At 48.9% G+C, this 11759-nt stretch overlaps 1 protein-coding gene across 1 annotated transcript; it reads right to left on the minus strand.

The window, feature by feature from the left end:
• Positions 1-6112: 6112 nt before the first annotated feature.
• Positions 6113-10117, minus strand: LOC136471194 (myb family transcription factor IPN2-like). Its single transcript, XM_066468936.1, has 6 exons — positions 9329-10117; positions 9170-9246; positions 8192-8249; positions 7808-7877; positions 7563-7635; positions 6113-7286 (listed from the first exon to the last, which is right to left on the minus strand). The coding sequence occupies exons 1-6, from the start codon at positions 9531-9533 to the stop codon at positions 6666-6668; spliced, it is 1104 nt and encodes a 367-aa protein (XP_066325033.1). The 5' UTR covers positions 9534-10117; the 3' UTR covers positions 6113-6665.
• Positions 10118-11759: the final 1642 nt, after the last annotated feature.

An 11759-nucleotide genomic window follows, 5' to 3' on the forward strand; every position in this document is an offset into this window, starting at 1 on the left:
CTTTTCTTCCTTCTGATATAGTCTCTTTTTGAGGGCATCAAGGATCATGCCATTTGCACGTTCTACCTGGCCGTTGGCTCTAGGATGAGCAAAGGAGACGTATTTGATGGAGACACAACGGTCTTCGTAGAAGTCCCAAAAGTGATGGCCAGTAAATGTAGTTTCGAGGTCGGTGATGATGCTGTTCGGGAGACCAAATCTATGGATGATGTCTTCGAAGAGCTCGACTGCTTTCTTTGCAGTAGCCGAGACGAGCGGTTTATACTCAATCCACTTAGAGAACTTATCAATGGCAATGTATACGTACCAGAAGTCACCTGGCGCTGGCTTAAAAGGGCCAATCATGTCTAGTCCCCAGCATGCAAAGGGCTAGGAAGATGGAATGGTCCGCAGTTCTTGTGCCGACACGTGCATTTGTTTGGCGAAAAATTGGCATCCTTCACAACGTCGGATGAGGTCTTCTGCATCGAAGATGGCCATGGGCCAGTAAAAACTAGCTCAGAAAGCTTTGTCGACCAGTGTTCTCAAAGCCGCGTGGTTGCCACAAGAACCAGAGTGAATTTTGAGAAGTAACTTCACTTCGTCTTCTTGGATGATGCATTTTTGCAGAATCCCTTCCTTGGCACTTTTCCTCATCAAGTTGCCATCCACCAGCACGTAATGTTTGCTTCGACGGATTAGGCATTTGGTTTCAGTCTTATCGGCGGGTACTTCAGCGCTGGTAAGGTACTTGATGAATTGTTCTCTCTAATTGGCGACCGGCGAAGGTACCGCCAGTACCAGCTGCTCGGCGGGGGGAACTTCCTGAACTTCCTTATCTTCTTTAATGGATGGCGCCAGGAGATCTTGAACAAAGACCCTCGGTGGAACCATGGCACGAGAAGAGCCCAACTTAGATAAATGGTCATCGAGCTGATTCTGGTCACGTACCACATGGTGGTACTCGATGCCGTAGAATTTTTCTTCAAGCTTCCTGATTTCGGTGCAATATGCATCCATCTTCTCACTGGAGCAAGACCAGTCTTTGTTAAGCTGGTTGATGACCAGTGCGGAGTCCCCGTATACCATGAGGCGTTTGACGCCGAGCTCAACGGCTATACGGAGTCCATGGAGACTTACGTGACGTGATCAGGATGGCGTACATCAGCTTCTGGACCTAAGGATAATGAGTCTTGGGCTCATTAAGAACCTCGCTGATGAAATATACTAGACATTGCACCTTATAGGCGTGCCCAGCCTCCTCACGTTCGACCACAATTGCTGTGCTGACGACGTGAGAAGTAACGGCGATATAGATCAGGAGAATTTTGTCTAGCCATGGCGCCGTCATAATCGGAGGCTTTGTTACAAACAACTTAAGCTGCTCAAAAGCTGTGTCTGCCTCTTTCGACTAGAAAAAGCGCTCGGAGGCCTTGAGGAGTTTGAAGAAAGGTAGCCCTTTTTCACCGAGGCGTGATATGAAGCAGCTTAAGGCAGCCATGCAGCCTGTAAGCTTCTATATATCCTTGATACATGTTGGCCATTTCATGTTGGTGATGGTAGAGACCTTGTCAGGATTGGGTTCGATGCCACGAGCGCTGACGATGTAGCCCAGCAGTATACCAGATGGAACTCCAAAGATGCACTTTGAAGGGTTCAACTTCCATCGATACTTTTTTAGGTTGGCAAACATTTCTTCGAGGTCAGCAATAAGATTGTCGGTGGTTCTAGACTTGACGACCACATTGTCGATGTAAGCTTCGACGTTGCGGCCGATCTGTTGATTGAGGCACATCTGGATGGCCCTTTGATAGGTCGCCCCGGTATTCTTGAGTCCGAAGGACATGGTGGTGTAGCAGTATGCACCGAAGGGTGTGATAAACGATGTCTTGATCTGGTCTTCTTCCTTGAGGGAGATCTAGTGATAGCCAAAGTAACAGTCAAGGAAGGAGAGCAGTTCGCAGCCAGCTGTGGAGTCTACAACGTCGTCTATCCGAGGCAAACCGAAGGGGTCCTTAGGGCAGTGTTTGTTAAGATCAATGTAATCAACGCACATTCTCCATTCTTTATTCTTTTTTCAAACGAGAATAGGATTTGCTAACCACTTAGGATGATACACTTCTTTTATAAATCTGATAGCTAAGAGCCGTTTTATTTCTACCCTAATAGCCTCCTTCTTGTCTGGCACGAATCGGTGGAGTTTCTGCTTGATCGGTTTGGCTATCGCCGAGACATTCAAGGAGTGCTCGATCTTCTCCCATGATACCCCCGGCATGTCTGTAGGTTTCTAAGCAAACACGTCGGCGTTGGCACGTAGGAAGGAGCCGAGCGTGCTTTCCTATTTGGGGTCAAGGTGAGCCCCAATCTTCATGATCTTGGAGGGGTCGTCGAGGCCGAGGCCGACCTCTTTTATATCCTTGGACTTGGCGGAGGCATGGGGAGGCTCCATCTCTAGGATCTCCATGTTGTTGGCGGACAACGTCTTGGCTTCAGTGGCCACGCTGGCCATCTAGATGGAGAGGTCGGTGGCTTCGGCGAGAGCAAGACTCTCTATCTTGCAGGCATAGGTGATGGAGAGGTTGGCCCACAGGGCCAGAACTCCTACAGGCAAAGGCATCTTCAGCACCAGATACGCGTAGTGCGATACAACCATGAACTTGGCCAGAGCTGGCTGACCAAGTATGGCGTGGTAGGCGGTGTTGAAGTCAGCGACATAGAAGTTGATGTGTTCGACGCGGTAGTTGCTTACCGTGCCGAACTGTACTGGTAGGGTGATTTCTCCAAGCGGTTTGGAGGCCCTGCCAGGTACCACACCCCAAAAGGAGGAGTCGGAGGGTGTGAGATCTAATAACCCGAGGCCCAGCTCCTTTAGGGCTCAGGCGAAGAGGAGATTCAGAGCGCTCCCACCGTCGACGAGCACCTTTCTGAAAAGCACCTTCTGGACGGTTGCGTCGAGGATGAGGGGGAAATGCCCTATGTAGGGGATGTTCGCCCACTGGTCGGCCCTGCTGAAGGTGATGGGGACCTCGAACCATGGGCAATAACTGGGGTTGGTGGTGGCATCTTCTGTAGTGACTAAGAGCACCCGCCGTGCGGCGAGCTTCTGTTCTCTTCTGCTTTTAGTGGAGGCGAGGCCCCCAAAGATGGTGGCGACCACCTTGTCATGGTCCTGGAAGGCATTGTTGTTATCCCCAAGTGGTCAGCGGCCTCTGGCTCCATCGTTGGCGTTATCTTCTAGCTTTTTATCCTAAAACTCTTTAGCCAAACCGAGGCAGTTCTTCATCTTGTATTTGGCATTCTTATGAAGAGGGCACAGGCCGTTGAGGATCTTTTGGTATTGCTCGTCATAGTTGCACTTGGTGTGAGGTTGACTGACGGCGGCGACAACGTGGTCTGGCCGGCAGCGGCGATTTTGGCCAGACTTGGGTCCTTCTGTTCGATCACGGCCGCTGTCACGATGGTAACTACGGTCGTCGGGGCGGTCGTCGTAGCGGCGAGGTGGGCAATCAGTGCCCGCATCCTCATTGAAGCACACCTTGGCTTCCTTGGTATCGGTGTACTAGTTGGCAGTAGTGATCATCTCGCCAATGCCTATGGGCGGCTTGCGGTTGAACTTGGAGCGAAGCTTGCAATGGTGGAGTTCTCGGATGAAGGCGGTGATGACCTCAGCTTCTGTGATGTTGGGAATAGAATTCCTCATCTCGGAAAAGCGTCGAATGTAGCTGCAGAGGAGCTCAGATGGCTTCTGGTTGATGCGGTTGAGATCATGCTTGGTGCCTGGCTGAGTACACGTAGTCATATAATTGTCGGTGAAGGCTTTTTTTAGCTCTTCCCAGGATCTGATGGAGTCCAGGGCAAGGCTAGTAAACCAGCTCATGGCGGGTGGCGTGAGCATGACGGGGAGATAGTTCACCATGACACTAGTATCTCCTCCGGCGACGTGAACAACGGTGGCGTAAGCGTGTAGCCACTGTGTTGGATTCATCCTTCCCTTGTAGGGCTCGACCCCAGTGATTTTGAAATCACGGGGCCACTGAAGTGTTTGAAGTGCCCTCGTAAACGTTGGGGCCCTTCGGGGTTGTGGTCAGTGTCGGCCGCAGCGTTGCCGGCGTCGATCGGCTCAAGAGCTGAGTCTGGGTTTCTGTACTCCTGCTTGTACTCCTGGCAGCGGCATACTTCGTCTTCACGGTGACCGAAGCGATGTTGCTCGATACGCTGTCGTGCATCCCGGAGGTTGCTGAGGTGCACTTGAGCTTCCTGTTCGACCTCCTAATCATGTTGGCAATGGTGTTCGACATGGTGGTCCCCGGCTCTCCCCTAGAGAGGCAGTGACTGGTCAGCGAAACAGCTTTGACTGGGGCGGTAATTGGATCTCGGTGCAGCTGATCGATGAATCATGCTCGTAGAGCATGAAGGTCTCTGATCCTCGTGGATTTCATTAACCTGACAGTGTGCCGCTTTAAGCATGGCGGCAACCTTGGTGAGCTTAGGCATCTGCGGGAGGCGGGCGAGCTCGTTGGTGGCCACTACCAGATTGGTGCTTAGAGTCTTGAAGGTGTTGTGGCCATCAACATGGAGAAACTCTTCATCGAGGTCACGGTGGAGCGGGAGTGGCCTTCCTTGTGAGTCGAGCTGATTATTTCGAGCAGCCTCGGCCCTCGCAATGGCTGCCTCATTTTCTCGGCGCTGCGTGCGGTTGACGTTCTGGTTCTCATGAGCGACACATTCCTCCTCGGTTTTGCCAATCCGAGGAGGGCTGTCGACGCTGACGTTGAAGATCACACCACCCCAGAAGGGTGGGAGATGGAGTTGCTTGGTGAAGGTTTTGGCGAGGGTCTCCGTAGAGCCCTAAGACTCGGAGCCCGGATTTTCCTCTAGGATGGTCTAGAGGGACGCTTTGGTGCACCGGCCTATGTGTAGCATGTTGACGGCTGGCAGAGGCTGGACGAAGAGCTGGTTGGCGAGTGGATGGGCGTCTCCCACCTGGTCGGCGAATTTTCCCCTCAGGGCGTCTTGGTAAGTAGCGGCAACATTGGTGAGCCCGAAGGGCAGAGCCGTAGCTCCTGGAGTTTTCCGAGCAGCCTCCGATAGATTTGGATCAGAGGGTGGTCGGCGCTAAACCAAAGTGTCCAGGGTTGATTCGGCGATGGAGAGGCAATCGACAAGCTTCAGACCGACCCGATTAATGGACTCGATCAGATCGTCGTTGTTGATCTGCCTCCTCTGGTAGCGAGGAAGCGGACAGCGAGTTGCTGATGAAGGCGACCTCGGAGGTGGTTTCAAGATTGGATCTGCAGTTGCAGGTGCGGGGATGATCGGCGCAGAAACGATCTGCGCCGGCTCGAGGAGCTCTCTGACTCCATCAGCGTTGATGATCCAGGAGATCGATCCGACCGTGAAGATCTGGCCGGGCTGCGGGAGGGACGAAGAGCCTGCAGAAAAAACCATCTTGTTCGATAAGGAAACAACACGTAGTCCCCTACCTGGCGTGCCAACTGTCGACAGAATATCGTCGGCAGTCCTCCGAGGGGTATCCCACGAAGGTAGATTGATCGGCAGAGGAGCGTGAGATCAAGAACAAGAAGCCAACAGAGACACACGAGTTAGACAGGTTCAGGCCGTTAGTATGATGTAATACCCTACTCCCATGGTCTGTTGGTTTGTATTAGCTATCGTATGATATTACATGAGTTTGGAGGGGGTCCCTGCCCGCCTTATATTGTCCGGGGAGCAGGGTTACAAGTCGGTTAGATCTGAGAGATAACCGGAAAGTAATAACTGATTACATGAATCTTGGAATCATACATATCCTAACATATCTCGTAGTATCTTAAGGATATCTTCCAGATGTCTTGCGGAAGGCGCCGACCAGAGTCGTGCCCCACAAGGCTTCGTCTTGTGGGCTGGGCCGCCCCTGAGGGCGCAACCCATGTGGTTTGCCGTGTGTATCCGGGGTCATACCGACATATGCCATGAAAAATTCGATATAATCTATATTATTACATCACCACCACATTGTAGAGATAGCCTCATTGTAAAGAAAACTAGCTAGAAGAGGGCATCACACGGTACATATTATCAAATTTATGAAGGCAGCATTGATGCCCTAGAGTTTTGTACAAGCAAATCTGTATAATCTATCTAACTTAATGCATGCATATATGCATGCTGAGCTAGGTTGTTCCTTAATGTCAAGATTACATAGTTGTGAGAATGTCATTTACATGGAAATACATTGTACAGATAAACCAAAAAGAATTAATCATCAGTACAATACAAAGGTATATCAGACAGTTCCATTAACATGTTCCTCGATGATACAAATATACATGCCTCAGATCAATGAAAGCTTGTTTCCTCAGCATGAAAAATTACCAATTAAGTTACACATGCATTTACACGCCCATCTCAACAACACAATTACATGGAACATATATAGGTACATCTCCTCAAAATAGATAATCTTGGAGCATCATCCAACAAGTGATGCACCACAGTAAGATCATCCTGATCAATGACACGTACATATATGCTATATATGTATCTCCGCCATTATATCTGCTCCAGCTAGCTTTACTTATTTTTTTAGCCATTGCACCGGTTAATAGTAATCGCCTGCTTTAATTTTAAATTTCACTGCAAGTTAATTAAGCACTGGATCGGATGGTTAATCATCAGTGAGCTAGTTACCCGTAGGACAAGTTCCTCGTCTGCTGGCCTCCGCCGATCACTGACGGGCTGCCACCCATGTGCGGCCGCCGCGGTGACGGCCTCTCGAGCTTGACGTCAAAGCCGCCCTTGCTCCCCGTGGAGTCGCCGGACATCATGGGCTTGGCATCGCCGTACACGTCGGCGATGGAGTCCATGACGTCGATGCCGGCGGCGTCCATCATCTGCGGCGCCATCTGGAGCTGGTCGACGATGCCCTTGCCGTCCTCGTCGTCGCCCCACATCATCGGGCTCTTGCCGTCGGCGTAAGGGCTGATGGGCCTTTTCTTGGCCAGCGACCCAATGTCGCAGCTGGCGAAGAAGGCCTCCATCGGCCGCTCCATCTGCTGCTGCAGGTCCAGGTGGCCGCCGCCGTACATGTGCAGGTCTTGTAGCGAAGGGAAGCCCATGGACGGGCCCATGTCCTTGAGCGAGCAGACGTCCAGCATCGCCTGGTGGTGGTTACCTAGTAGGGATTTGTACCCTGCCGCTGGGCACGCAGCGACGTCGCCGGCGGCGATAGTCTGGTAGGCTTTCTCCAGGATGGACTGCATGTACTTCCCCTGGGCTTCGATCCTCATCTGGAGGTGCCTTTGCACCTGCATGTTCATCAGTTCATGCATGCACCACTTGGTCAGCACAACATGCATGTGAAGGACATTACCAAGGTATATGGTAGCAGTGGCGGTAATATAAGCTTCCTAAGAATGTTCATGATGGATGTGTAAAGTTAATGCATGCATGGTCATGAGTAACATGGTAAGGGCACAAAAAGTGGAGTTAAGTAAACTTCCTCGTATACTTCAAAAAGAAGATCTCAAGCTTCCTGAGAATTTCATGCATGTGCTTTAGGAGTAGTTTGCATTCTCGATTACCTCTAGTTGCTCATGTAGCCTTCTCTGAACTTCCATTTGCATCCTGATAGCCTCATTCATGTGCACGCTGCGGCTGAAATCATGCAAGATCCACAAAAGGAAACCGTCAGGAGCAAAAATATATCGGAGCGAGAAAAGCATAAATTTTGTTTCTAGAGATGGAAAAAAAGAACTTTATTGAGATGATGGAGTGCGCATAAAGTAATTCTTCACATAGCTAGTTAGCTATTATGAAATAAACTTACTCGTTCATGCTTCTTCCCATCATGCCTGAAGAAGAGGCAGCGTTCCGTTGCATCTCCATTGCTGCGGCGGCTGCGTTAATTTGAAGAGATTAAATTAATGTTAACTGTACGGTAGCCAGCATGCACATATGCAGCTACATAGGTAAGTGATGAACGAACACATAGGCTATATGAATGTGTATGTATTTACAGATGATAATATCCAAGCATATAAAAATGGTAGCTAGGATGCAGGTTGAAAGGCAGGTGACCAGGTCAGTTGTTATTAGTAATATATATACTTGATATTCTTCACAATTGAATTGCGAATCTTTGTATATATATAGTATAACTGTGCAGCAGGGAAATTTGATGTCTTGGCCGGTGAAGCTAGCTTGGCCTTACCATCCTTAACTGAGTGCTCGTTGAAGTCCTTGTGCGGCTGCTTCCCTAACCTGAATTTCTGCCCACAATAAAAAAGATCAAACAAACAAACAAAGTTATATACACTGGCGGAGCCACCCTAGCGGCGGGGTGGGGCGGCCGCCCCAGCTACCGGCGAGCTCGTCCCAGACCCCTGGACCCCCGCTTCTTCCTTAAACTCAGGTCCCCGGCGGCGAGGAGTCGCAAGCACGAGCAGAGCGACCTGCGCGATGCTGCACGGAGGAAGAAACCGGAAGATGGGCTTTTTTCTTCACATTGTTCAGCCCAATAGAGGTGAGAGGCCCGCCCACCTCGCACACTGCTTCCCTAAGCCCAATTGGCAACCGGTGGATTCGTTCCCCAATTCCCCAATTTGCAGCGACGCACCGACGCCCTAGGCGAGGTCGCGACTCGCGAGGAGTTGGTCGCCGCCCGCCGCCCACTGGCTAACAGGGCACCGCGCCACACAGACGCGGAGTGCCAGAGCGGCCACTCGCCCGCCACCACCCGCCGCTCGACACACCGGCTCGCCACCAGGCCCGCCCGGCGCCGCCCGGCGTCCCCGCCCGCCTCCTAGCGCTGTTGGCTTCTACTGCTCTGCTCCGATGGAGGGAGGAGAGGAGGAGGTCCATCACGAGGAGGGTGAAGGTGTATATGGATTAAGTGATCAAGAACTTTTAGTTTATTCTTCAAATTTGAGGTATGTGAACATACCATTTGTGATTGCAGCGTTTTTGTAATAATTGGGGTGATTGTAGTATGTGAATTTTGTGTGATTGTAGTATGTTAATAAGGTGCGATGTGAATGCGGTGCCTTTTGGTTTCTTTTGTCGTTGCAATTCGCCCCAGCTATAATTTTTTCCTGGCTCCGTCATTGGTTATATATATGTATCAGAAGCAGAAATATATATACAGGAAGGAAGTAGCAGGTAGCTGCAGAGGAAACCTAACCCTAACTACCTGAAGATGGCTCTTGAGGTGGTAGAGAGTAAGCCCCTTCACTCCCATGACCCTCATGATGGTCTTTGGAGTCGCCTCTGCGTGAGAAAAGAACGAAATCAGAACCTGAACGACCTGACAAAGCCAAAGGGGAGATCGACTCGAGCTACGTGTACATACTGTCGGGGCCACCGAGCTGCGTGACGGCGTCGACGAAGCGCTCATGGAGCTCGACGGTCCACCGGAGGCGGGGCTTGGGGTCGGTGGTGAGGACGAGGCCCGACCCCGAGTCGCCCTGCACGCACATCGCCTGCCTATCATTTGAGCTCACGGCAGCAGCGGCAGCGGCAGCGGCGCTACTAGTGGCCTTCTTGGAAGGGAACATTCTATCTATTCTCCCTCTCCCACGCACCTCCTCTCCTTCTCTCTCTAGAGAGATCTCCCAATGGAATTAATTCTGTCTCCTCTCTCCGCAGCAGCAGCACAGGGTGTGGTGCGTGTGTGTACTGGTGTGGGATTGGGGACGAGAGATTCAAGAACAAGGAATAGGGTTCGCGGGGCGCGGAGAACGAGGACCAGGCCTTGCCCTTGTGGTGCTGCTTCTGCTGCCTCGATTGCTAGCTTCTTCTTGTGTGCTGAGGAGGGCCGGGCTGGGGGTGGTTCCTTTCTTTCTCTAGCTGCTTTCTCTCTCTTGGCCTTGGGGTCGCGTCGCGCGCTTTAGTTTCCTCTCGCTCCATCTTTTCTCTCTCCTCCCCGTCTCTCTTTCTTTCTTTCTTTCCATTTTGCTTTCTCGATCTCTCTAGGAGTCTTCTCCTACACAAAGCTCATGGTGTGTGTGATATTCTATCCAGCTGCCCCAGGCCAGATCGGAGGAAAACAAAGCCACCCGCCGCCGTACCCAACTCGAAGGCTCCCCTCGGTCTCTAGCTAGCTCCTTTAATTCAATTCTCGGCACAAAAGATGAGAGGCAAGTCTTTTTTGAAGTGTGTTATTAGTAGTACCCTTAGCATTACATAGTAACCGTGTATGGTTATTTATGCTTATTAGGGTTTGTTTGGTAGAGTTCTTCGAACAACTTCTAGGCTAAATCTAGGAGGAACTCTGCCAAACAGTTATGTATTGACAAATGATTTTATATATGATGATTCTATGAAGTGATTCTCTAAAATAAACTAGTGGGCTGAAGCTGACAAAAGTAGCTTCTCCCGATTCACTCCACATATAGAGACACCCTATGCATAGAGTTTATCCTAAAGAATCATTTTTCAGAGAATCATTTTTCAGTGAAAGAATCACTTCTATCAAAAAATCAGCTTCCACATAAAATTCAAAGCAAGAGGAGCTCTAACAACAAACCCTTATAATCGACTTAGTTTATAATCAATGTGGTTTTTCGATTTCCAATTTTGTTAGTTCAAAGTCCTGAGCGGTCATTAGAATATGATTATAAGAAGAAAAAAAAACACGGCCATAGCCTATTTGGAGATAGAAAATCTGATAGAACCGTTAGATCCGACATGAACATCGCTAATGACATGTCAGTGGCAAAAATACACATGCTAAAGGGGAGTGGAGGAGTGACCATTTAATATTTATCATGGTGCAAAGAGCCATGCACAATATATACTCCATCCAGTAAAAAATAGGACAAGCAAAATAAACTAATGAATGGAGCTTGGAGGCAGTGGCATAGCTAGGATTTATAGTTAAGGTATGCATCCTTAAGTGAAGATGATCCATCTTAGATGTAAAGCCAAATTACAGGATAGTCCATGTGCAATCTTTATAATTTTAATTAACTTATCTACTACAGGTTAACCTTGAATTAAACTTTAGGGTGGTTCACGGCACACAGTGCCACCATTCTGGCTCCACCTATGTCAGGAGGAAGTATATATTTTCTATACCAATAAGTCTCCCTCATACGCTTCCTAGCTAATGTAATAATGTTTTTTATTCACACAATATGATAATGTATATAGGGTACACAATTGGTGTCACACGAGTAAACAAGAAATAAAAAATGTTGCTTTCATTTTTTTTTAAAACTAAGAGTTGCAATAATATTAGTTAGTGAGAGCACCACTATATTAGAGTTGCTCCAAATCTTTACATCGAACAAAATAAAGAAGTCGACCTTGCGCGATTTTGTCTTTGTATATGCCCCACACACATGGTAGGATTAGTACTACTTTTCATTGCTTCTCCTTTAATTTGGCGCTAGAAACAAGCAAGTTATCCACCTTTAGTTTGTACTACTAAGTGTGTCCATTCTCCGTCCCTTTTTGACCATGCTAGAAAAACAAATAGGCGCGCGGTTCAATATGTAAATATTGTTCTATAAAAATTAAATCTATGATATTTGCTGAGGGATATGGGCACTTTACCATCTTAAAACTATAAGGACCTACATGTTTCTTACTAACTATCATTAGAAACCGTTACGGAAAGAGGGGGTTGGGGTGTTGGCACTGCGCACACGCATAACTAGAGTACAAAAAGATGCCTACTTTGACCCCAGTCTTATTAGCTACTAATACATAATTGAAGTGATGTAATGCTATATATATATATATATATATATATATATATATATATATATATATATATT

The sequence above is a fragment of the Miscanthus floridulus genome, chromosome 8 (genome assembly GCF_019320115.1).
Source record: "Miscanthus floridulus cultivar M001 chromosome 8, ASM1932011v1, whole genome shotgun sequence".
NCBI lineage: Eukaryota > Viridiplantae > Streptophyta > Magnoliopsida > Poales > Poaceae > Miscanthus > Miscanthus floridulus.